This window comes from Aythya marila (assembly GCF_965140915.1).
Source record: "Aythya marila genome assembly, chromosome: 4".
NCBI lineage: Eukaryota > Metazoa > Chordata > Aves > Anseriformes > Anatidae > Aythya > Aythya marila.
Window position 1 is genome coordinate 64,492,807 of NC_139045.1, and position 27,566 is coordinate 64,520,372.

A 27,566-nucleotide genomic window follows, 5' to 3' on the forward strand; every position below is an offset into this window, starting at 1 on the left:
CTATATAAAGCAACTCATCCTAGACAGCATTTATAGTTCATGGACAGAAACAGGCAATTTCAGGACAAAACCCATATGGCCTATTTAGATATTTACTTCCAGAGGAGAACAATCACAACATTAACACTGTCCAGAGTGAGATGTCTGTATCTCAGTGCTCTGAATGACATCTACCCAAGCATTTGGTTTGATGAGTTCTACCATTTTCAACTAGATTCCAGAGATGGGCTGTAAAAACAGAGAGGATGAAGATGGTACAATCCCAACAGCATATTCATATGAGCAGTCCATTCTGCATAGATTGTTTAAATAAAAAGCGCTGGAAGTTTACATAGCTTTGATGATTTTGATTTATCTTTCTGGATTTAGAACCTAACTAGAGTATTCCAAACCCTTCTGACTACCTGTTCACAAAATATAGGAGTCAAGAAAAAAAAAAAAGAGAGAAATTCCTGACCTGAGATAACCTTTTGAAAGTCCTGTTAAACTAACCTTTAAATGGGAGCTAGGTAGGCACAACTAAGACAAAGCACATTTTGCAATGAACGTTGAGAAGATTTTAAATGATATAATATATCTTTTCAATATAGCTGCCTATGTGGATTTTGAATTGGAGTCAAGCTATACTGCCTCTACATAAAAATAATGTAATAACAAAAAAATGTAAATTTATTTATCTTATAGCAATCATTAAAATAAAATAAAAAAGAAAAAATGTTTTAAAATTAAGGTATGAAATTTTAAAATGTACCTATCACACTTATACAATTATTTGACAAAGACCTTAAACAGGAGGGAGAAAGGATGGTTCTTTGAGTTGAACATTAAGGGGGGAGAGGAGAGGAAGAGAGGATGCTTTTTGTTTTGTTTTGTTTTTAGGTTTTGGAGTGTAGTTGTTCTATTTTTTGTTATAGAGAATTAGAGTGAGAAATAACAATTAGTTCGAAAACAGTAAGGCAAAAAAACAAGAACATTTACTTAGATGATTTGATATTAAGATGTAACAGGTTAGCTGTGCAAAGTTTCAAAGCATAACTTTGAAGGAAGTTACAGTTATGCCTTTACACAGATAGTCATCATAACCCAAATTACACATAACATACAAGCAAGTACACATAGCAAGTAATAGGACCCTACTGATGACTTATTGATGACTTTTTTCCTTCATTAAAGAATTAGCACATTTAAAAACTACATATCTGCACATATATGTATGTATACATAACATAAAATGCACCCAATTTTCAACTAGATCTGCCTTTTCTCTTTTCCCAGATTGCCCCCTTCTGTCTAGCTGTTCCTCCACTTCCATTTTCTTCAGAAGTCTCTATCACTGTCCCCTCTGTAACGCACACAAGTGACTCTTTACACCCTTATACAAAAGTCATATGGAGAATTTTATACCCCCACAACCCAGGTCCATAGAGAGCCAGTCCAACTTAACAAACCTTCTCTTTTAATTGTTATGTTTTTTGTTGCTCCTCACTCTACCAACAATAGCAATTCACATTTCCCTACCCAACTGAGAAAATTATAGGATGTTCTCAAATTGCAAGTAAGTAAAGACAAGCTTTATGATAGGAATGAAGACTTGCTTCATATCACGTTAGTTCCTAAAAAATCCTCCCAAGAACCTTTAGCAAGGGGAAGGTCTTTCACCACAAGGTCTACCTCATTTTTCTAGCTTAGTCCTCAGTCAGGGTCACATCCTCAGGGTGCTCACTTGGGCTCACACAGAAGTCTAGAGGAGGACAGCCAGATCATCATGTAGAGAAATACTGGTACAGAAGAGTGATGAGCAAAGGAAGGAAGCAGCTGGCAAAAGCTCAAGCTTTTCCTCAACAGGTAACATGGATGGAAATAAGAAGCAAAACACTAGAACTCTGCTGCTCATATGCACACAATTCTTGCTGTAAACTGCAGATTACAGCATTCTTGCCACATGAAGAATAGCAATGCAATAAAGTTCAGTGGAATCAAATCCAATTCTCAAACCCTCATGTTGTACAACTCTCGTTTTGGTCAGTAAGGAAAAGAAGATGATATCACTAGGAAAAATCTCACTCAAGGAAAAATAGGTAGAGAGAAGGGGTTTAGAGTTTAGGTCAGGTGAAGTTCTGTCAACACAGGATTTTTTTAACACATAAATTAATAATTATGGGTGTTTTCAACCTATGGAAATTACCACTGTTTGTTATCAAGCCATATATATATTTTTTTTCATTTAGGAACTTTGCAGTTTAGCAAAAGATCTACACAAATTATTTAAAATATGAGGAGGGCTAATAATTAGAGAAGACTACTATAAAAATATGGTGCCAGATTAGGTACATTTTTTTTTTTTTTTAATCTTGTTTTAAACTTGCTCACAATACATAAACTTCCAGACATAATACACAAAGAAAGAATAGCTAAGGTTTACTGTAAACACATTTGGCCTCCATCAGCCTTACATTATATAAAAGAAGAAGGTATGTAAGATTTATGATTGCATCTGAATTTTTCTTTTTTGTATGACAAAGACACATCATTATTAGAAGCATCATTTCAAGAATTACCACCAACACAGAGAAATGAAGAGGAGAAATATTTCAGAATGCAGCCATTACAGAGCACAGAACAATAAAAAAGCACCACCTGGAGGTCATCAGGAGTATACTATGAAGAACACATCAACACAAAACAAAAAACATACTAAAAGCATGCATCTTAAACTGTGATATACTTGATAATAATCTCTCTTCATTTCCATTTTCTCCCTCTTACCCATTCTCCTCCCCTTACATGCTCCAGGCTGCTCATGCTCAACTTCACAAAAAATAAGCATATTGCAATAAACACTGAAGGTACATTCTGAAACAAAACTTTTCTAAATTCTATTTTTTTCTCTTTGCACTTTAGAACAAAACAGTTACAAGAGAAAAAGTTATATCTTTTTTTTTTTCTATTTATATATCTACATAAATATCATTTCAATAACAGCCCTAGCATGAGTTAAAGTTTCAATGAAATTAAACAGTACCTTTGTGCAAGTGCTTTAAAGGAGTATCTTGTCTTTAAAAAGGACTGAGAATTTGCCCTCTAAAATATTGGTTGTTTCAAGTCATTATATCATTTAGGCCTCAAGACTTAGAATTAGGCCACAATGGCTAAAACTGCAATTATTTTGTGTATTAGAAACAAATCTGTGTGCAGTACAAAACTCCTTAAGCAGCTCCTATATTATCCAAAATAAACCGAAAACCTTAATAGGCTCTTACTAGAGAAAACAGAAGAATTACATGAAATGTTATCATTATAAATGATAACAATTAAATAGAGTTCTAATTTCAGTAAGTATTTGAAACTACTTTTGTTCACAACAATCAAAATGCACAGAAAATGAAGATTTGCTCACCTTTGGAGGCTTCAGACTTTTCCTCCTCTGTTTTTTAGACCGTAACAACCTTTCCCTTTCCTAGAAGGAAAGATAACATTTTAGTAAAGATTTCTTTTGAAATATATATTTAGATATGTTTAACACAAAGAAATATTACAAAATTCTTAAAGATAAAACTAACACAATGTCTTTATTTTTTGAATAACACTATGTTGGTGTAACACCACATCATACTGCAGTTTTATCTCTTTAAGCAAACAAACATTCTGCCACATGCTTTACACGTTTGATTGGAAGTTGGCAAGAAGAGGCTTTGTTAAATATTGGGCACAGATTTCTGACAGTTCTTTTGACTCTTTTACCAAGAAGCTCACTATGGAAACAGAATTAACGTTCTCAGTCCAGTGTTCAGCCATCCTGAAGAAGCAGTTTGGTAGCTAAAAAATGAATCCAGTGTTAGTAATCATATTAGGCATCCTCTGACATACAGTTTGATAGTGCTACATGTGACTTATCCTTGTATGGTAAAAGTCTAAAATCCAAAGGTATTCTCTTATTAAGGGAAATTAGCCCTACTTTTAACTTAGTACATGTTAAGCATATTAATTTTACTAAGCATATGCTTAGTAATATTAAGCATATTCAGAATAGCCCATGTCTTTTTTCTAATGTGGCCTTGGAATAAGATCGCAATTAACTAAGTCATAATACAGCTACAATTGGAACAACGCTGGGTTGAGAAACATTAAAGTGCAAGACTATTGTCTTGAATTCCAAAGAAGAGGAGAAAGACAAGGTAAGAAATGCAAAGGAGGGCATAAATTAAAAATAATAATAATAATAATAATAATAATAATAATAATAAAAATAATAAAGTGGGTGATTTATCTCCTTGCCTTTTTCCCAATTCTTTTGTTAGCTCTGCATCTTTGTTTGCAACACCTCTATTTTTAAAGGAGTGATAGCAATAGCAAGTGCATCTCCAGCAGTTATTGCTCACTGTATGGTATTTTTCTATTCGGAGTTACATTTTATGCATTCAGTTCAGAAGCTGGACAAATAAGAAGCACCCAGTAGAAATCACAATAAAATAAATCATCTTTATGAGCACATTGTCCCAAGAAAGAAGTATTGGAAAGTAAGAAATAATACAGAAAAGCACAACACTTACTATTGCGCCTTTAATACATCTGGCTTTTGAAATAAGGAAAAGTAACAACTGCTGAGGTAGACTGAAACAGATATTCCATGGTGTAGGAAAACATAATATATAAAGACAAACCTGAAACCACACAGCTGAATTTCAGACATTGTAGGAGAAGAATGTTCCCTCCTCAGGGATCTGGTTAAAGCACAGTCCCTGCTTTAACCTAGGTCTCCTGCATCCAAAGCATTATTCAAATAATTGGGGAAACTAGCTGGTCTTCTCACTGTCTTTCCTTTTCTTTCCTCTCACTCCACTGAAGAATGAACAAACACTTCCTAAACCCCTCACTCCTTACTGTTACTAATTTTGTTTGTAAGAAGACTGCTCAATTTACTTTCTGTCTCAATCATACATCAAACTACCAGAGCAATACTAATGCCAATTAAAAAAAAAAACAAAACAACAAAAAAAAAAAAACATAAAATAAAAAACAAATATTAAATCACTAGCATGTTTTGCAAGTATCTGAGTTTATCTTGACAGCTTTCCTGTTAAGACCTGACCAGGAAACCCTGTCATCAGAGAACTCAAGTTGATGGGGATTCAAGAGCATCAAAGATACTCTTCAAAGGACAAGGTAAATCGATTCAGATAACACTATTGCCTAAGACTATCATTCTTTTGTCTGTGTATCACATTGGTCTCAGCTGGAGTTAAGCTGATGACTTTTATATTAATCAAGTGGGGCATGTGGGTCATTTTTAATATTTATGATACATTTGTATTCTCCTGAGGTGTGATTTGAACCAGAAATAATAGCTGAAAAGCACAATGGAAGTGCAGAGTTCCACTGCATTCATATTGCAGGTGAAGCATCAATTAGTTTGTACCACCAATCGAAGCAGTAACATAGTTAATGATTTAACTTGTTTTTGCCTGTGAAAATGCATCTGTAAATAGGAGACAAAGCAACAATGAAACCATATTTTAAAATGCTTATTAATTTTATTTTCATACTAAAAATTATTTAATACTAGTTGAACCGTTAGGATAGGATACATTTCTTCAAATTACTGGCTGAGATGGAGTGGGTAGAGTTCTTTCATATCCACTTCAAGCAGAAATATAAATGGAGTTATATGTGCATATATTGGGAATTTAATGTAGTGACACAGACCTTGCCTGTAAAGTTGTATTAGGAAGGTAAAGCAGCAACCCTTTGTGAATCAGACCTTCCATTAGTGTCTGGCAAACATCCTACTGCTTGCAACACTGTGACACCGGAGAATGCACACAGACATTGGCACTAATTACAGAGAGAAATCCTGGGTCAAAATCTGAAGGGAACTGTCAAGACAATATTCCAGACTGAGCAATAACATATATTATTATTTTTTTTAAAATGTATCTTCTGTTTTTATTTTCAATATTCTAATCGATTGCTTAATCACAGATTTAAGATCACAGAGTGATCTTAAATTTGTTTCATCATCATGTAGCTTTAGTAGTACCAATCTGAGATCCTCTAGAACAGTGAGCCTGAGTTCCAGGTGCTGCTCCAGAAGGGCATGGATCTCTCAGAGATGATAAATAATTTCTTCCAGCACCAGAATTGTGTATCTTAATGTCCAAAACACATCTAGAACAACTAAAGTGAGTCCCAAACAATGCAAAAATCTCTAAGCATCATCTTAAGTAGTTTTCACGGAGCAAAACAGCTGTGCCAAATACCAAAATACACTGCTACCTTTAGTTAAATTAGTCATGCAAATTTCTCTCTATGTGCTATAAATATAGCTAGTGTAGGCAGTTTATTTAGGTGAAATGAATGCCATTCTGCATGTTCCTTTTTTTTTCAAGAGAACTTCTAGATCAAGGGAGAGGTTGGGTTTACAGTAAGGTCTATATCCAACATGTTTCAGTCATTAAGTTTTGGAAAGTTTCCTTTCCTCCAGGTTCCTCAGCTGTTGACAGCCAGTTTTGTAAGTAAGATGAATGGACTGATGCACCTCTTTCCACAAGCAACCCATAACTGGTGAGTGCTTTAAGATCCAGAGATTTATGCACATTTCAAAGGAATTCATTCACTATTTGGGAAATAACAAAAACCCTTCAATGCTGAAGAACTATTTCTATGCCACTACTGCAACTGGAGTTAAAATATTGCTCTCAAATCTTCAGTTTGCCTATAGATGTGTATGCATGCATATATGTGTACCAGATGTGAGAAGTATTACCACTGTGAGATCATCAATAACGTGCTGTTTTTCTTTGACTTGCAGTCTAAGAAATTCAATTTCTTGTTCCTCCCGTGTGCTACTAAGATCATTTAAAGATGTGTGCCTCTTCAGTGCTGGTTGTGCAGATAACTTCTCTTTCTACAAAATTAAAATGAAATCTGTTATTAACAAGAATGTTTTAAAGGGTCTTCCCATAACAGTAAGAACATCCTCACATATGATGTAGCAATCAAGAATTCTGCATACTCATCACTGCATCCCACACCACAACATAAGGCCTCTTTTACCAACAAAATATTGTACATTCTGTGTGCCTTAGGGTTAGTACTTCACATAAGGTATTTTAGGGCAGCATCAAAGACCCATCAGGACAAAATTAGAGACAAGCAAACTCAACATTCTATAATGGTAGAGCTATTGGCACATGCATTTAAATTCAGTTTTGACTTTTAGTCAAAAAAGCAGCATTACTGAAGCTGATTTTGTCATAAATTTTTACAGGCTTCAAACACATTTTTAACAATTTGTGATCTGTTTCCTTAATCAGTGTGAATTGATACAACACAAAGACACAAAGGATATGTCACTATGAATTTAGAATAGGAATATTCACGTGCATTGGCTGAATTTGACAGATATACCATCCTGTGGTTGAGACTCTGAAATGTCTGTACCAAAGCAAAAGCCTCACAAACACTTCCACCTTGAAGCAACTGTGTTCTCTTAACATGACAGTAGATATGATTACTTACCAATTCTATATTTTCCCTGGACAGATTTTTTATTTTTTCTTCCATTCTCTGAATGCACTGCATCATATCATCATTTTTTTTGCTCATCCTCTTATTTTTTTCAACCAAAGGCTTCAGCTGACTTTCTGTCTCTCGAGAACGTTTCAGCTGTAAATGGCAAAGGAACAAAGTAAGCTGTGCTTTAGTTCGTAGTTGTAGGAAAGAAGAAATTTGTGGGTTTTCTCTTGCCTTTATCCTTCATTCAGAAAGTTTAGTTCTTTTGTTAATTGACATCTGATAGGCTATTGCTAAACTAAGAACTAAAGGAGTCCAAGCAAAAAAAGAAATAGCTCTGGTCCTTATATTGCTCCTGGAAAATGCTTATGATTATCTGAAAAATTGATTTCTTGATAAACTAATCTTGTTACATATAAACTTACTGTGATCAACTGTGTCTAGGGTAGCAATCTTTCAACAACTCAACTATCCCCTGGTAAACTTTTCCTCCTTTACTTTTAAAAAAACATATACTTAATGTGTAATTAGAGCAATAAGAGAGTCAGCCAGAGGGCACAGATTCAATCTCAGCATTCTGCTGACATTTCCAAGCTGCTCAATTTTGCTCCTGTGGTCTTACGATGTTAGACAATTATGTGAAGCAAATTACTGCCCTTTCTTGTATTTGTGTGCATTCAATATTCCGCTACTTTTATTTCTTTAATCCTTGTGTCATTTTCTATATTTTTTCCCAATAAAAGATTTTTCAATTTTCTGAGTTTTAACCAGAAATGAGAAAAAGATAATCTCTCCTGAGCTAATTTCTATGAATATTTGGTTTTCTGTTTCGTTCTCAGAATAAAATGATTTTTACAGTACTTAATCACAAGAGCTTACTGATATTACTGGGTTTATGTAGTATTGTCTTGAAATATGACAAAACCTCTTCCATATGATTTCCAAAATGCATTTCTGAAACCTCAGCATTTGACTGAGTCATACATGCCTTCCATTTAGAGGGACACTGCAGTAAAGGTGTTGCAGTACTTTAGCATTCTTCAGGGATGTTTTGAATGACTTATGTCCACAGAAGGGATTAGGAGGCTGAATAATCTTGTCTTTATATAATGCAACCTTGAAAGAAAGCATGATGTTCTTGTGAGTACAGAGTAGAGAAAAGTAACTGTACTGGTAAAAGTGGAAGAAAAAGAAAATGAAAAACCACACCACTCAGCATCTAGGCAAAGCAGTGAAAACAGATAATAGTACCCAGGTTAAAAAGCATGCTCTCCCAATAAAATAAAATAATTAACGAGGAATCAATTTTGTCATATGAAAAGGCAGTTTAGACTATATAGCTATTTAAAATGGAATAGATTTTTTTTTTTTTTATAAATTATTATGTTCTCAATTAATCCAGTTTTACTCTAGTATGGTTCAATTAACTTTGCTAGTCTAGATTCAGCCAAGATTTTGGACAAGAAAATTTCAAAAATTAGTTTTGATAATCATCAATATATTGCAACTAAATTTAGTTCTTTCGTCATAAAGCAAAGCCCTCAAATCTCAACAGGAAAAACTAAGTATGTCAAAGAAACTATGAAGATGTCAGTGCTCCACTCAATTTATTGTATTGAAATTCTACCCTCACCATAAATAATAGCATTGCTTTACAGTCAGATACACAGGTTGCATGAGGGCAAAATTCCACCTGATTAGAATGAGAAATCCTTTCTACTGCCGCTGGGAATAGAGCATTATAACAGGACATGTATAGAACTTATTGTTAAAACTCACTTTCCGTTGCAGTCAATGGGAGTTTTACCATTAATCTCATTACAAGCAATTAAGAAGAAATGCAGGCTAATAAAATTCATTCTTAAATTACTGTCATATCCATTCTTTTATGAGTTACTATCATTCTCCTAGGACAATTTCACCTACTTAAGAGATTACCCTTGAGAAAGGGGATGGCAGATTACTCATCTCCAGTACATGAAAGCTTTTTAACTCTTAGCTAGCATAAGCATGTCACAAAACTAATGTCAATTTTGTCTATTTCAAAGATTAATATAGTAATTTGAGTGCGTGGATTATGCATGTTTTACACAACATTATTACACAGTGCCACAGGCAAGCTACCAGTCTATTTGGTTACAATGGCCCCAAAATAAAATTATAAAGCTTTCTTACTCTGGAACAAAAGGGATTCCATCCATGTCTATGGTGACAAAGTGAATATCCATAGAAATGTCTCTTACCTTTAGATATAATTGATTGTGGCCAAGCAGGACTAATTTGTAAATTATTTATAACAGTGACTTTCCGGAATTAATTCATTTACCATAAAGATGCCCTCCCAGTCACCATCTGTGTTGTTACTAATTAATTTACCAGTTCATTTCTTTCATCCGCTAAGAGAGTATTTCTGTCTTCCAGCTTCCTTATTACAGCATTCAGTTCAGCGATTTTCAGCTGAAATCTCCGCACATCTCGTTCATCCAAATGCTGCTCCTTTATGTCAAAAACATACAGACATATAAAATTACCTTTTAAAATATACTTTACTATCCATAAATGTAATATCATGGTTTAGCAAGTATACTGTGTAAATCTAAAATCAACTATTACATCAATGTCTGGAAAGCATATTTTAATTAAAAGAAAAACTAAACAATAACATACTGTGGAAGTGCTATGTGATATCTTACATTTAAAAGGGTCTACTTGCCAAATGTATGTAAAGATTTCAAAGGTTGTTTTTTTTAATTAAAAAAAAGTGGATATAAATAATATTTCATATATTACTGGTAACTTCTCACAAGATTTCTTATTATCAGCTAGAATAAATCCAATGCATAGCACATGGATTAAAATCACATGCAGCTTTTGAAAACTATAGTTTCTATTTTATAATTCTAAAATTATGAAATAAACAAACAACTCTATGAAAATAATGGGATTCTAGATAAAGAAAGTTTCTTTTCAGTCACAGAAAACTAGTTAGTTCATAGATGAAGCTCACTTTTAGCTCACAAGCTAAAAGCTCTGTATCCACCTGTTTTTCAACATTTTTTGAAATTGAACAGGTCTAAGAAATTTCTAACCATCAGCAAAACACCACAATGCAGTGCAAGGCTGATTATCATGAATTAGTCCTTCTAGTAGTCCTTAAAAGTAGCCACAAAAACAATGTGAATACACAGGCAGTAATTGTCCCATGCTTCCCTTTTGAAGGGAATACAATTTTCTTACCGGGCTTCCCATCAGCTCAGTGATATCCCCCACTCCTGCAGGAAGCTCTCTCTTAGGGCTACTGTGGTATCGTTCTGCCTCCTTTACTTGGACAAGCTGTTCGTCCAAAGCTTCTTTCTGAAGGAGGAGTTTCTGTGTATGGCCTGCCTGGACACCAAGGTCTTTCTCCAGAGCCAGAATCACTCTGTCTTTGCCTTTTATTTCATCCATCTGGAAAGACAAAAAAGCAAGAAGGAAGTTTCTATAATCCCCAAGTGTTTACTGCATTTACCACAAAATTGCAAAAACGAAGTTCTGTTTCTCTCAGATTTATACCAGCAGCCAAACTTGGGTTGCTAAAAGGAAGATATCTCTTCTCTGAAGTCTTTTTCCCTTCCCTTAAAAGAGTTTCAGCCTTCACTTGATCATGAGTTTGCTGAGTGCAGTCTCAAATCAAGTAACAAACAAAAATAGATGCAAACACACACTGAAACAGAAAAAAAAGCCACTGAAATTGTCTCTATTTTATCTGACTATACACACTATACACTTCTATTAGCTGAAGAGAAATCTCCCTTCACTATGTCCCAGAGAAGACACACAAGGCTAGTATGAGGTAAGACAAGAAGACTCCTTAAAACTCACCTAAGCTATATTTTGAAGTTTGAGCAATAAAAATTTGCTGACTTCCCTCTTTATTAGTGAAAAATCACACAAGGTGAATCTCTTCACAGTCGTTTTAAAATTAGTAGCATACATACACACACATTTCAACATCAATTCTTAAGCATACCTAAGCATTTTGTGTGCCTTTGCTCTAAGATTCAAAGGAGGCCTAGTCTTTGTATAGAAGGAAAAAAGCAAATGCATGCCGAGCATTAGAATAAATGGTAGGGAGAACTACTTTTTAAACACCATCTATGGTTACTGAACTGTGTTGTTCATACATCTCGATTCCAAATAAAGCATGCTGCTAGCAGGGATCTATTGCAGCTCTCATAGGATTTGTCCCTCCCAGCATCAGTGTTAAATTCAGTTTGGTACTATTCCAAATGCTAGAAGTGCGAATCTGCAGCAGTTACTATAGAAACACAACTCTTAACAAGAATATTAACCATTAATGATATATTTATTAGAACCATGTTGTACCTCCTTCAGTTTACTAAATCATTTTATTGGCCAACAAACTCATGGAAATTTGGAAGTCAGAGTATTATATTTGTATGCAAAAAATAAAAATAAAACCACGAACTTGTTAAATCATACATGTATTGTTTATTATAGTCCTACACCCATAGAAGTCCTTCAGTCAAGTTCTAACCCACTCTCCCACACCCTGGGAAAAAAAAAAAAGAGGGACTGTGCAGAGAACAGCAATGACAAAAATTAAGCAGCTGCCTCATTCACTGAATGCTGTCTGTCATGCACACTGATCTATTCGGGATCTCTTCAGAGGAAAAAATGTCATGTAACTAAATACTGTGGACAAAGTTTGGCTCTCAATAACACAGGTGTTCATACTGAAATAAGTGGAACTGCATCTATGTAACTGAGATAGAAACTTGGCCATGTGAGGCACACACTTAACAAGGAAGAACTAATGTTATGTAGGCAGCCTTGATTTTAATTACCCAATTAGTCACACATTTTGTACTCTTCATACTCTCACAACTTAAATGTTAAATGGAACAATATAAGTGTTTAAGTTGGAAATAAAAAGAAAGCAACAATTTTGGTGTAGACTGATAGATGCTGAACTGCAGCAGAATAAACCTTCTGAAACGTGTCATCAATGAAATGGTGCTCAGGTCACCCTTCACAGACACTTCCATGGATGAAGGCACACAAGCTCACACACATCACAAAGAAAGGCCATGAAAGAGCATGGTCTAGGGTGGGGTTAGGGGAAGGCAGGGAAGAAGGCAGAATTACCCTCTACTCTGCATACTGCTTTTTCTTCTACCATAAATTCTATGTGGTGAAAATTTTTGGAGAAAAAAAAAAAAAAAGAGTTTCAATCAAATAGAAAAATCATTGAGACATTGATAAGAATTGAAAATAGTAACACAATAGCCATTACTACATACTTTTTTTTTTTTTTTAATTTGGACTTATATCTTAAGTTACACAGTAGAGAATCCTTACACAAGTAAACATGCATATATACACAAATGTACAGAGTACTGTAAGAGTGATAATTTAATTACAAGCACAAACTAGCAGGATTTTCTAAGCAATTTTACTCAAGTAACTTAAAACTAACTGATAGAGATGAACAGAGAAGCAGCAATAACACCTACGCCTTGAATTCTGTTTTGGATGCCTGGTTCACAATACATTTTTCCTTTCTTGAAGGGGACAGTTACACATATGATTTCAATGTAAATATATCAACCCAGTCACTACCTCACTTTTCTTAAATTTACCGCAATGCCTGACCCAAAGATTTACTATCTTTCTTCTCACTTGCATACTACAGAGCAAATTTGTTCATCTTCCCCATCTGCTTTCTTAGTAGAGATTCCAAATTAGGAAAAAAAGAAAAGGGAGGAGGCAGGGGGAGATGATTTTTCAGGGATGCAATATCCCTCAGCTCCAAGTGGGTGAGGTGCCAGGTCAAGGGGCAGGCAGGCAAAGCAAAAGATACAAGACTAAACCCAAGTGATATCTCTCCTTTTCCTAGACTGAACATAAACTGATAGTCAGAGACAAAACAACTCTTCAAAGAGGCTTAAGCAATGTGTAGCCTTATTTTAACAGTTGTAAAAGCATTCATGTAGTCACCAAGCCAGTTCAACACCACTGGAGAACTATTCTTTTCCTGAAGAAGCCTTGCCTGGTTTGGTTATACAAAACAAAAAAGGTATTAGGATAAAGCAAAACAGCCGTATACTATCAGACTATGTATTCAGGTTTTTATTTTAGCAACAGAAAGAGTGTTTTCCATTAGGAAAATTAAATCCAAAGTGAATTAATATGCTTTCCCTGTAGGATGCTCTTTCGACCGAATACATGTTGTGGAAGTAACATTGTCATAGCCAAGATTGTCTAGGAAGCCACATTGTCTAAAGAAAAGCAATTTTTTTTATTACACCATGTGATGTAGCAAGGAAAAAAAAAAAAAAAAAGCCTTCAGGTAGAGAAGCCCTTCAGCAGATTAAGAAGCCTTTTGCTTAAAAGCTTTTTACATCTATATAAGTTTGTTTTTCCCATAAGTATTTTGGTACTTATACATGTGTTTGTGTGTGTATGTGTAATATATATACACAAACACACACAGGTATGCCAAGGTCAGCACTAGGCCGAAGCTGATAAACTGGGATGAATCAGGTCTCACTTGATGATTTATGACATGATTCTGAGCAAGCAGAAGCTTTTCCGCTGCATTCCCTAGCCCCCCGTGGTCCTGGGAATATGGTGCAGGACCTGCCACAGCAGGTACCTAGAGGATGTTTCTGCATCTGTGGCACAATATAGATAAGACAAGCAAGTGAGAGCTTGTCCCACTGCTTTTGTCTTTTCTTCCCTGTACTACTATTCATTTGAGACCGCTCAGTAAGATACAAAGGGTAGAGACCATCTTTTATTCCAGCATATTTAGCGAGGTGAAATCCCAATCCAAGCATTGGCTCACAGGTATTACATTGAATCAAATAGATAATCCCAGAAACTCCTTCCAACCGCCTGTTTTGGTTCCTAACTTTTTCTCGGTTTTAAAAAATTGACCTTTTATTTATTTATTTATTTTTTCTGCAGCTATACAATACAACAGGGTCACACATATTATTTTGCATTCTGCTCCACATGGATTTTAAAACATTTTATAAAAGTCACATTTTTCTTTATGCAGTTAAGCATGCCACAATTCAGCATAAAAAGTGATTCTGTGATCAGAAGGCAGTGGAGCAGCAAGAGGTTAGAACTTGTTTTCAATTATATGCTTTGAGAAGGGAAGTAGTAGAAATAACTTCAGAAAGAGCATTGAAAAGAAAATAAGGTCAGCTGTAGTAGGATATTACTACAAAATCACCTTGGAAGTAACTCTGGTGTTGTTAAAATTACCGCTTTCTGAAGTATCATTTCTTAATTAATGGGTTTTGTACTGTCATATATTAGGTGCGGAACACAGCAATTACCTGCATTATATCCGTGAAGAGCTAGTGTTTATAGCTTGTGCCAAAATTGCATGGTTTCCTAAGAACAGGTATCTAAGCCTTCTAAAAGCTATGAGAAACGAGCAGAAATAAGTGTTGTAATAATATTTATCAGACATGAAAGAAAACCAAGCAGCCATTGGAAAAAGTATCTCTGTGCCAATTATCCTACACTTCAATAGCTGCAATGAAAGAAAGTCTGAGACCTTTGGGGGAACTTTAGCCTCTCACCAAGTTGAAAGAGAAATTCCCAGGGAATTAAAAGCAAGATCTATCAAGGCAGTCACATACTCAGTTTTCAAAGTGGAAAAAGCCAGCTGCTGCATGGCCAAATGTAAGACCCATCCATATCAAAGTTATCTCCTAGCCAACTGCAGAACAGAATTCTACAGTGCTTTTCTCCAGAAGAACTTGAATTGATCTTTATACTAAATGCTTGACATTGAAAATAGGGTTATCTTGACAGGAGGACTGCTAGTTACTTGGAAAAATAGAAAGGAGAGACTACTCAAATAAATAGTTAGAACTAAATAGAATTAACATCTTTTACATTAATAAAAGGCCAGTAAGATCTAATCAATATTCTACACTGAAAGCACACCTGGAGAGAGGAATCAAAACATTTCTAGGCTGTGTGTAGTCTCCGCTACAGCAGACATGGTCACCTATTTATTTAAATGCTTGCTGCTTATCTAGGAACCTCAGAAAAAGAGGAAGAAAAGATGCTAGGCATCCAGTGGAGAAGGAAGGGTTATATGTGCAAGTAGTTGGGACTTATTCTTAAAATTTTCCTAAACCACTAGACAATATTTACCACCAATAACTTTTTTTTTTTTTTTTAATTAAGGAATATATTAAAAGTTTTGATAAATTATACAAGATACACTATAAATACAGAAAATTCCGGAACTTTTCGATAGGTTTCCGGTATATTTCTCAAAAGAAAGCACTCTGCAGTACTGTAGGTGACTGCAGCCTCTTAATTGTTCATTGAAAGAACTGAAATAAAAGTAGTCAAATGGTGGAAAAAGTAGAAAAACGCAGTAATCCAAACTTCATGAGCTCTTGTCCAGGTGCCACACCATACATCATTTCTGTGGGTTCTTAATACTGTCTAAAGAGTTATGTACTTTGTAAAAGTACATAAAAGTCTGATTTGTGACCTACCTACAATAATAGAATCCTAAGAAAACACTAAGAATAAACACAAAATGCTGAGCCTGTATTATAAAGCACTTCCATTAGATCTGCTTGATTCAGGAAAAATACAAGGCTCGGGTGGAATGTTGCCCTGTTAGCTCTTGAGAGGAGAAGCATAAATCTTCAGAGGTCTGAAAGCAAAGTTTTATTTGCAGTCCTAAAATGCTGAAGGTGGTAGAAGGGTCTTTGCAGGAGATTAGTTCAGCCTTGGAACGTAACTGAAACAGGCTTCTCAAACAGATGGCAAAATCCAGAGCAGCAGCATACAATTTGATATCAGCAGCTGCGTGCAAAATACATACACATTTAAGTGGGTGATAAGAAGCATGTCACAGCAATCTCTACCCAACCATGCATGACTGCACACACTTAGAAAATTCAAAGACACACTTGGAAGATTCAAAACTCAGCTTTCAGTTTCAAAAATTCACTATTTGTGAGAAACAAAACTCATGCTTATATCCACTGCACAAGTGAAGTGAAAAAAGCCATGCCCCATCACTCTTTTCAAGTCTCAGGGCAGCAGAGGAACAAAAAGTCCCCCTGCCAATAGCCAACTACCAGAATTTTGAGAGAGAAAAAGACTCTTTATCACACACACTCCAGGGTGTAACCTAGAGATACAAATACCAATGCCTTAAAATGGCAAAATCCTAGTAAAGTGAATGCGAGAGAAAGTGAATGTTACAAGGAAATAGTTACAGCCAATACAAAGGATGTAATTTTGTTTTTTTGGTGGAGTGTTAAACTTTTGCTCCTACTGTTTTTCATGTTTTACTGAAAAGAATTGCTGAATCTTGCAAGACAGATTTTTATTTGGACATATAAATTTTACCCCTTAAAAATTGAAGAGAATAATGCTTGTTAACTTCTTCATCAACTACCCAGATGAAGAAATGGAACACCAAATTTTGGGAGCTGCTACAGTAGAGATGTCTGCCATTCAGAGTGACTTTGACGTGATGGAGAAATCTCATGGAGTTCACCCAAAACAGATAGAAACTCCGGACCCTTAAATAGTTTAAGCTCTGCAACAGAAAAACGTGGAAGTCAACTGCAGCTGATGGTTCAGCAGAAGAAGAAGAGGAAAAAGAAAAAAGAAAAAAAAAAAAAAAAAAAGGGAAAGGAAAGAAAACAAGAAAAGCCTTTGGTGTTGCTACCACTGCAACTATAAATGGGGACATTGGGGTAAACCAGGCAGATTTTTCTCAAAGATGCATGGCAAATGAAATAGCAAAATGAAAAGCATGGCAATCAGTGGTAACAGAAAGAGGAATTCCAAATAGGTCAAAGAAGAAAGATATTTCACTCCGTAAGTATTGGGGCTGCCATAGAGGATGTGGAATCTTCATCTTCAGAGATTTTCAAATTTGACTGGATGAGGCCCTGAGCAACATGATCCAACTTTTAAGATAGCACTGCTTCGAACAGGATTTTGGGATAACCTTGACACAACCCTCAGAATCTATTTTTTTCTATATTTTATGATACTCCAGTTCACTTATGAAATTCTAATGCTAAGAAATACAGTAGGTCATTATAGGCAGACACACACAGTAAGAGCTGTGCAAGGTTAGAAAACACCAACTTACGAAGGACTAGAGTTGAAATCTGGACTTTGGTTTTGTTCTGAACTGGAACAATTCTTGCTTTGAATTTAAATCCAAAAAAACTACTTAATCTATTAAGTTGAATTATATTCTTTCAGGTATGGCATTTTGCCATATTTGGGAAACACTAAACTGCAGAAGAGTTCCACGATGGAAGGAGTTTATAATTCATGCAACAATTGGCTGATGGGTCAGGCTCATAGGGTTAAAGTAAATGAGGTTACATTGGGCTGATGGCCAGTACATTGATTTTGTGAATAAGAAAATTGTGTCTATTTTACATTAAAGTGACAAAAGTCTTTCAATTCATTTAAATCTGAACTGTTTAGGAATGTTCAGGAAGACCGTGTGTGTGAAGACTTTAACTAGGTTGAACAGTATTTATCTGTAAATTGGGTGAAAGATTTGATGTTAAAGAAGTTTCCAATAGAGGAAACTTGTTGCATGTCATTTACATGACATGCAACTGGAGGCTCATTTACATGACATGCAACTGGAGGCTCAGGAAAAAAATGAAAAAAAATTTACTTTTCAGCATTTATCAGGTATTTTATTAAATTAACTCATACCACCCCAGACCTCGTCGGGAAACTAGACATACTACTTACAAGGATGTTATTAAAAGTCTGTTGATATAGAGCTATTTAGGAATGTACACACTTGTCAATGTACAGCCTCCATCTGAATACATGTTTTGGAACCGCTTATAGTGATGTTCAGTGGATAAAAATGTGCTAGTATGATTCTGCATATTCTTTTTTTTTTTTTTTTTTTAAATCTGATCCAGAAAAACAGACTTTAACACTTTTCCTTCATGCAGATTATTTTTCAGTTTGCTATTACTGATTTTATTCCCATTTACTGTTTTTAATGTTATTTCTATATTTAAGAAATGCCTCAATCTGTATCATAACAGTTTTCGTTCTATACTGTATAGTACTCAGACTCAACTACTTGGAAAATATTGTATGAAAAAAAAAAAAAAAAGGAGAAATAATTGTTATTGCATTCTTATCTTCTTCTTCAAGTTGTCTCTTTACTTTTAAAGCCTCTGTTTCACTTGTGCCTCCACTTTGTTTACTAGTTATTTTTACTTCCAAGTTTTATGTATTTTCTTTTGGGAAGAAGGAAAAAAAAAAAACCATGTCCACAAGCGTTCCTTGACTCAATGAAAACATTTATATAACTGTTATATGAAGTCAGTTACAGGAACTGAAAAATTCCAATATAGTTTCATACTATATCAAGAAAAAGAGTAACATATTCTTTGTAAAGTAGCTGTTTTACTTTCCCTTATTAGGAACTAGAATCTTCCCATTCATCTTGTTTGTATTGAGGCTTATTGAGTATTTTTCATGGCTCAGTTCAGAAGTGTGAAGACATATCTCAAAATCGATGAATATTTCTAAAATACTAACATTTGTACAATACAAGCATGGCTGTTAATGCACCCAATGTAATTACATCCATATATTCATAGACAATGGATTTTTCTTTTTTCTTTTCTCAATACTTTTTTTTTATTATTTTTTGACCGCAAGCCAAGAAAAAGCAAGATTTTGCTCAAATTAGTCATGGGTATTAAAACCATTGGTAATAGTATTGATTTTTTATTTTTTTTCCCAGCTGCAATATTTATATAGAATAAATCTGCAAAACCTGTGATCTAAAAATATAAAAATAAATCTGTCAAGTCTATCAGGACAATCATACACTGAATCCTGATTTACTTCATCTGAGTTTCAATTATGGTATGTCCAGCTCATTTTGGCCATTAATACCAAACATACTGATTTCTTAATACTGCACATACAAAAAAGCATGTTAATTGAAGCTCTGTTATAGATCTGCACTAATACTAATACCACATTCTTGCCATTTCATTTCACAAGGGTAGGATCTAAAATAATAGAGTACCCCAAATCTGCTACAGACACAGTTGATTTGAAATTGAAGGCAAGCATCCTTTGCACTATTTAAAATGAGGGGGCAGGAGGGAGGGAAATATCCTGATAATCTGACTCAAATCCCACTTACTCTGCCAGCAGAAGATAGCAACACCTAAAAACTCTGCAGTGTTTTTTTTTGTTTCTTTGTTGTTTTTTGTTTGTTTGTTTTTTAGCTTGCCCCAGAGTAAAAGAGTGCCCTATACAGAAACAACTGCCTAAATCATTATGAATTCCTGGAAGAAACACTTTTTTTTTTTTTTTTTTGGTAATAAAAACTCACACAATTTAATGAAAAAAAGTGAAATTCATAATCTGAAAGGGGTCAAGCCACTGCAGGGCAACACCAGACTTCTGATATTTTTCCCCACGTTAAGGTGGAGAGGAATATGAACACTTCTAGTGAAAGGCCATGAAAATAATGGCAGAATTCCATCAGAGCTGGGAGTAGATAACAGGAGTTATCTACACATGCTTTAAATATAGTCATCTTTTATGGACATAGTTGTACTGGATAATGGAGGAAGAAATGGATTAGCCCAGTAAGGCTCCAATTACTATTCTGAATGATTTGATAGAATTGTTTTGTGCCAGATGAGAAACCCTGAATGGCCCTCTTCATCACTTTCATATCACAGCAGGCTGAAAGGTTTGACTGTTGAAAGAGAAGTGCAGTTCCTTTACAGTACCACTCAAAGACACACTGTAGGTGTGTTTACTGGGGTAATTCATGATGACAAAATCTGGGATGCATATGTGCCTCACCTCACCATTTCTTGGGTTTTAAGAAAACTAAATTTAATATCAACTATTCTCTAGAAAAACACAGGTGACAATGCAGTAAGCTCCTCTCCTCCTTAATACTTTTTTAAAATTACTTGTGCTTTATAGTCATGATTTTAAGACTCTAGATGTATAATATGGAACAAAACATGAAAGAAACTATGCTCTCAGTAATATCATGTTGTCAGTCTTTGCAGTGGTCATTATCAAGTGTGTTTATCAAGGAAATGACACCCCTGAGAGTTGATCAATATCCGATCTATTTAAAGCACAAATATTAACTGCATTAAAAGCTTTAATTGCCCCAGAAAGAAAATCATCACCCATTCATAGCTTTCCCTCACCATCTTTTTTCCTAAGGAACCAAAGAAATGAGAGGACTTATCTGTATAAGCATAAACTGATAAAATATTTTTTTTGCTTCAGAAAAAGGATGTTTTCTTCCATTTAAGATGCAGACTTTACATATGAGAAATATAATAATATATTTTTTATAATTTTACATTTTATTTGCATAACTTTTGTACTGTTAGTTTAGCCAGATTAAGTATCAGATCTTGAATATGCACAGAAAGTATCATGGTACCAACACAAATGTCCTTTGATGTTGAACTACTCTGCGTACACTGATGTGTACGACCCATGTTATAGATTCTTTATCTTTTACAAAGCTGCAGAACTTGAAATATTTGGGGCACTTGCTGTCAGGAAATTTTGTCCATTCTTCCATTTTATACAAATGGCATAGTCTGGCCATCTGTGCTGAAGTTCCACAGCTTATGAAACATGACAAAAGCCTGCTGTCCTGCACCCTAATTTTTCTGCCCTTAAAAGGCATAATAAAAACCCTGAAATTTTAAAAAGCCAAAAAGAGTAATAATAGTTAAAATTGAATGAGCTGGACAATGATTCAGAAGGAGAAAATATATTGTCTTGGTTCATTGCAACTGGTTCACGCATAAAATTATAAAATCGTGATGAAAATTTAGTTTTGCCATCTCATAAAGGTGTTGTTGAACTAAAAAATGATGAATGCCTCACTGTTTTGGTCAAAGGGATTTTTGTAAAGAAATACAGCTCAGGCAAGTAGGAAAGGAAAATCAATTTCTTTGATCTGTTGAAAAAAATCACTCTGGAAAGTTTTGGTTTACTCACATTTGACTTGATGGGACATAAAACTTTTAATTGGGTTGAGACAGCCATGGAACCAAGGCTCATCTATGCTGTACAGAAGAAAGAATAGTGGAACTAGCAGCCTATTGTACCAACCAACACTGATAAAATATGTCACTGCAGAACAAGTTAGATATTTGTTTGTGGGTAGATAAAGCAATATATTGAACACTGCCATAAACTGCCATAAGCATGTACAACTTAATGAACTTACCAGCCTGCGGATATCTCTCTCACATTCACGCTTTATTCTATTAATCTCATCCTGATGGGACTGATAAGCCATGCGCAGATCAGCAGCTTTCATTTTATCTGCCTGCATAATGTTGTTCAAAGCTTCCTCAAGCTGCTTTTTACCAGATTTCAGCTCCAAGATCTCCTGTTGCAACTTCATTCGTTCACTGTCAAACGCCTTCCGAGCCTCCTCTTTTGCTTCACTTAGCAGTGCTGTCTTCACTTTGTCAGCTGCCCCGTCCCGCAGGACATTGACTGTTGACTGCAAACGCTGAATTTCACCATCTTTGATTTTCACCATTCTCGCTACTTCCTGCTCATGCTGCCGAATCAGTAGCTCTCTGACACTCTGAAGCTCCTTCATTTTCTCTTCATGGAGCTTAGCTTTCAGTTCAGAAACATAGGCAGCGTGTTTGTGCTGCTCCTGCTCCCTTTCTTGCTTAACCTCTTGGATTTTCTCTCTCAATTTACCCACCTGGAACATCAATATAAAATATTGATTAGCAAGTACCTCTACACCTTTAAAAGTCATCAAGGGAGCTTTGTCTTAAACCTTAAAAACTTATCCTGAATATTGAAAAGCAAAGACTGCATACCTGAAATTTCTCTCTTCAGTAAACAGCTAGAGAACTAGAGCTTGAAAAAGGCTATGCTTGTTCCTGTGTGTGCAAAGGAATCTGCTGTGCAGATGTGTTACTGGCAACAAGATCTCAAAGTATTAGGGGATAAAATAAAACCAAGCAGCATCCAACCCTGTCCTTTTTTCCTCCATCAACCACCCCAGATTACTCTTATCCACAATCCCTCTATTGTGCCCAACAAGGTGAGAGAAAAAGAAGCAGAGACAGAAGTGTTCATATTTATGCTGTGAAGGAAATGCTAGAAAACCTTCTAATATTCAAAGGGCCATACTTCAAGGATCCTCATAGGGACTTAGATCTTTACATACACTTAATTATTTTATTCCCACAACATCCTTCTGTAGCTAAGAAGCCATACCACTGTGTTACAGATGGGATCCCCAGCCAGGCATAGACTGATTTATCTAATTTACGCACACATACTGTCTTTGGGATTTGAGTCCCAAATCCTTACACCCGAATCCACTACTTGACCTAAGATACTTCCTGCTAATAAGATGAGGAGGATAATAGGACCTTACCTTAAAGTATCAGAAAGAAAAAATTGTATTAAAAAGGTGTATTAATTGTATTAAAAAATTGTATTAAAAAGGTGTATTATTAGTAGAAACATTGGGGAGGGGGTAAGTAGAGGGAAAATAAAATGAAGTTGATTTTGTATTTCCTAATTTCTTAACCACTTTAATGGGAATGTCCGTACTGGATAAACCAAATTAATTGTTCTTCTGAAAATAATCAAGTCTACTCAAGGGGTTTCAGATCGGACACCCCAAAAACGAGGTATTCAGAGTCCCAGACACCTCAGAAAATGTAGGCCAGTGACTCTAAGGGCTGGGGGTATTACTATAAAGGGCTATAAGACCTTATAAAGGCTTATAAGACCTATAAAGGGCTATAAGACCTTTATAGTAATACCCACTGTGATGAAATCTCATTATAAAATGATGCAGGCTGCACGTGAAGCAATGTTTTTTCCAGGTGGGATTAGACATTAATATATAAGGGGAGGGGAAAAAAAAAAAAAAAAAAAAAAAAAAAAAAAAAAAAAAAGAGAGAGAGAGAGGGAGAAAGACTTGCTTCTCTATTATAATATACCAGAAAGTGTATAATTTATCCAATCACACATAATGTCAGTAATAATATCACCTACAACCCCTATAGGAGTGTCAGCCAAAAGATGAGCTCCACATATGATCTGCTACTCTTAAGGGAAGTCAGAGAGAAGCAGAGAAGCAGAGATTTCAAACATTTGTATTTTAACCTTGAGTGGGAATACAAAAATATAAACTACGTAGTGCTTCATGGTAAAATGAGGTTACTGAGCAGCTGAATGTTAGGCACTGCTACAGTGTTCCTAGACTGCTTGCATCTCTGCTATGCACAGCTAGGATCCGTAGTCACACAATGGATTTCATTTATGCTAAACTATGGTAAAGTTGCAACTTGCCTCAGATTTTAATGCAATATGGAGGGGAGACCTCTATTAATATTCAGACTAACATTTACTGTTCAGGCATAATTAATACAATTTATTTTTTCGCATGTCTACATTCTGCAGTCATAGAATCAAAGAATATCCTGAGTTGGAAGGGATCCACAAGGATCATCAAGTCTGACTCTTGGCTACACACAGAGCCACCCCAAAATCAGACCCTATGTGTGACAGCATTGTCCAAACACTTCTTGAACTTCAGCAGGCTCGGTGTGATGACCATTGCCCTGGGGAGTCTGTCTCAGTGCCCAATCACCCTGTGGGTGCAGAACCTTTTCCTAACCCCCAGCCTGACCCTCCCCTGTCCCAGCTGCATACCATTCCCTCGGGTCCTGTTGCTGTCCCCAGAGAGCAGAGCTCAGCGCCTGCCCCTCCGCTCCCCCCGTGAGGGAGCTGCAGGCCTCCATGAGGCTTCCCCTTGGCCTGCTCTGCTCTGGGCTGAACAACCCAAGGGACCTCAGCCACTCCTTATACGTCTTCCCCTCTAGCTCCTTCCCCATCTTTGTAGCCCTCCTTTGGATGCACTCTAATAATTTTATATCCTTCTTATGCTGTGGTGCTCCAAACTGCACACAGTACTCATGGTGAGGCTACACCAGCACGAAGCAGAGTGGGACAATCCTTTCTCTTGACCAGCTGGTAGTGCAGTGCCTGATGCACCCCAAGATATGGTTGGCCCTCCTGGCCTCTCTACCCTTAATGGAGTCAGCAGCTCCTCCCAATTTAGTGTCATCCACAAACTTACTCAGTGTACCTTTACATCCTACATCCGAGTCATTTATAAAACCATTGAGGAGACTGGCTCTAAAATGGAGCACTGTGGAACCACACTAATGAACCCCACCAGCCTGATGTAACTCTATTTACTATACTATAACCTTTTGAGTCCAAAGAAAAGTAAAGGGTTAAAATATAAGCAGTAATACCACTTCAGGAAACATTTAGAAGGTTTCATTATTTTTGTTTATTGGAACAGGATAGGGAGGGAAGCTATCTACATTTTCATGTAGATACACTGTGGACTAAACACCAGCTGGGACAGCATTATAATTACAGATGTGGAAAAGGTAACACTTCTGAATCAGGCACTGTCAGACCTGGATATTATTGCACAGGTACTGTTTTACTATTACTAGATGATTCAGATGATAATTCTTTATGAAAAAAAAATTCAACCCCAAATGGTAAATCTAGCTACTGGAAATTATCTTCGTTAGATACCCATATTTTATTTTATAACATCCAGTTCCATTCCTATGGTCAATAACACCAATTTTCAGTGCTTGCATTAGGGTACCCAATTCAATATAAAACAAAGCTAAACCTATCTACTATCACAAGTGGATGAATTTATAGTAAAATTTTCAAATGAGCCAACACTCACAGTGACTTAAATATATTAGTTATTTCTTTACTGATGAGTGAAGAAAATTGCAATGAAATTGAGAAATGAAACCCACAAACAATTACACAGGAAAGCAAAGTGTATAATGGCAATTATAAACAAGGTTAGTACTTCTCCAGAACTACAGAAATTTAAAATTAGTTATACTGTACATTAAGTATGCAACTAAAAGGCAGTTTTCCATCTAACACATTATTGATTGTTACTTCATAAAAGCATTTTAATATATGAGAAACTGATTCCAAAATTTTGGAGGAGTACTGATTTACATGAAATGGTATGCTTGCTCAGTGGTTTTCATCTTGCTCTGAATGCATGTCAATGTCTATATGGATTGTTGCTGTCTGTGACAGCACACATTAAACTACTGAGAGTAACTGAATATCATCACGTATCATCCAGTCATTTCACTTACAAAGTTTTAGCAAGAGTAATGTAAACAAAAAGAATAACAGTCCTTCTAAAATCACTGGATTTTACATGGCATCTTAAATGCATATCACTCTTCATGACCCAGTAAAACAGATGCATCCTAATTTTCAAGGTCTTTAAAAAGTCTTTTCTTGTTATTGCTTCTTATCAGAGAAGATAGACAGATCTATCTGTTCGGTCTTCCCTGAAAGCTATGAACTTCTCTCCCTCTGTCCCTCCCTCCCTCACAATAAGCAAATCTTTATACTTCTTGCTTCCAGAGCAACCAATGGAATGAAAATAGTAATATGGCATTTTCCCATATACCTTACTCTCAGTTTCAAAATGAACTTAAACGCAATTTGTCTTTCTTTAGTTTCCGGCATTCCTTTTTTTTTATATTATTATTTTTTAATGAGAAAGCTGTTCTGTTCACAGGAACAATATCAAGCATAACCAAGAAATTAAGCCAATAAGCAAACAAATTCATGCAGGCTTTCAGGGCACCACTGAGAGTGTCTGGCTCCATCTTTACTCCCCCTATCAGATATTTATGCAATTTTATAGTCCCTCTAAAACTTCTCTGCAAACACACACTGAGCAGATTCATACACAGTAGATTAACTCTACAGGGATTCTACCATCACCAGAAAGATTCCTCAAAACATTTTTACATTTAAAACAAGGGTCACATAGTCTGATACAAACTGATATTTGAAAAAGCATTCAGCAGCATTTCATTCTGTTTCTCTTAAATATTTGCCTTGAATTTATCTTTTGTGTTAAAGTTAGAGATCAACTAACTGTAGGTAAAAGGACAAGAAATAAAAAAGTTGACAAATTATCCTACTGTGTGACTAAATACGGCTTAACTGAATTGCAGCAATATCTACAGCAACATCTTAAAAACTTTCTTCTCTGCAACGGAATATGGTAATACAAATGTGTCATTTTGGAAAGTGTGTAGGGAAGAAAACATTTTTAGTGTGGATTCCAGTGGCATGATGAGACAAAACAAAACAAAACAAACAAACAAAAACCACACAAAACCACAGAAGAACAAAACCAGTAAAATAAGAACTCTTTTTGGTACAACTGGGTACACATAAATCCAGTGGTAACCAATGCACCTCAAACCTGCTCTAGCCAAGATCATCTGAAGAATCTTAACAATATTTAATAGAAATAATTTGTTCCGGGCCTGATCTTGAATAATCCTGAGTATCTGCAAACTGCTCTGAACCATCATCTCTCCACAATGCAGGTAACACAAGCTTTCATTGCTCCAAATTCAGAGCCAAGGCTATCTACTCTAAATTAAATTGGAAAAACATAGCATTAACAGGTTGTAAACAGAAATATCAAGTGAATTTGCCATATGCTTCTGAAATTCTACATTTGGTAAGTACATCATGCACAATTCTTTTTCCTCTTTCTTTTCTGCTTTTCAAGGTATCAAAGAACATCTTCTTCTACATATATACCTCCCATTCTGCAGCTGGCTAGAAAAGGAAACTATTGTTGCCTTCATCGCAATCTTCCTACCTCACCACGAGGGTCAAGGTGTCTAACCAAGCATTTGAACATCAATGAACTGTTGCTAGACCACTTGAAAAGCTCTTCAGGAAAAGTTTTTTTGCATCCACATCAGCCATATTGAAACCGTAGATGTCACCATCTGCTGAATGAGCTTTGCCTGTCTGGTCTTTTCCAAGGGGGCTAGTTATAACCTACAGAAGGCCGCTATTGAAACTGAAGAGTGATCAGCTTTGCAATCTCTGCATAATAC

At 35.6% G+C, this 27,566-nt stretch overlaps 1 protein-coding gene across 11 annotated transcripts in view; it reads right to left on the minus strand.

Annotated features, from left to right (window-relative positions):
• Positions 1–27,566, minus strand: part of JAKMIP1 (janus kinase and microtubule interacting protein 1) — a 153,271-nt gene that overhangs the window by 48,735 nt on the left and 76,970 nt on the right. For 10 of the 11 annotated variants that reach the window (XM_082758934.1, XM_082758930.1, XM_082758931.1 and 7 more), the window contains 6 exons: positions 21,809–22,303; positions 10,750–10,959; positions 9,889–10,008; positions 7,519–7,665; positions 6,764–6,904; positions 3,398–3,457 (listed from right to left, as the gene is read on the minus strand). In XM_082758934.1, coding sequence (XP_082615060.1) covers positions 3,398–3,457; positions 6,764–6,904; positions 7,519–7,665; positions 9,889–10,008; positions 10,750–10,959; positions 21,809–22,303 — 1,173 coding nt within the window. The remainder of the gene's footprint in view (positions 1–3,397; positions 3,458–6,763; positions 6,905–7,518; positions 7,666–9,888; positions 10,009–10,749; positions 10,960–21,808; positions 22,304–27,566) is intronic. The other variant, XM_082758937.1, reaches the window with a different exon arrangement.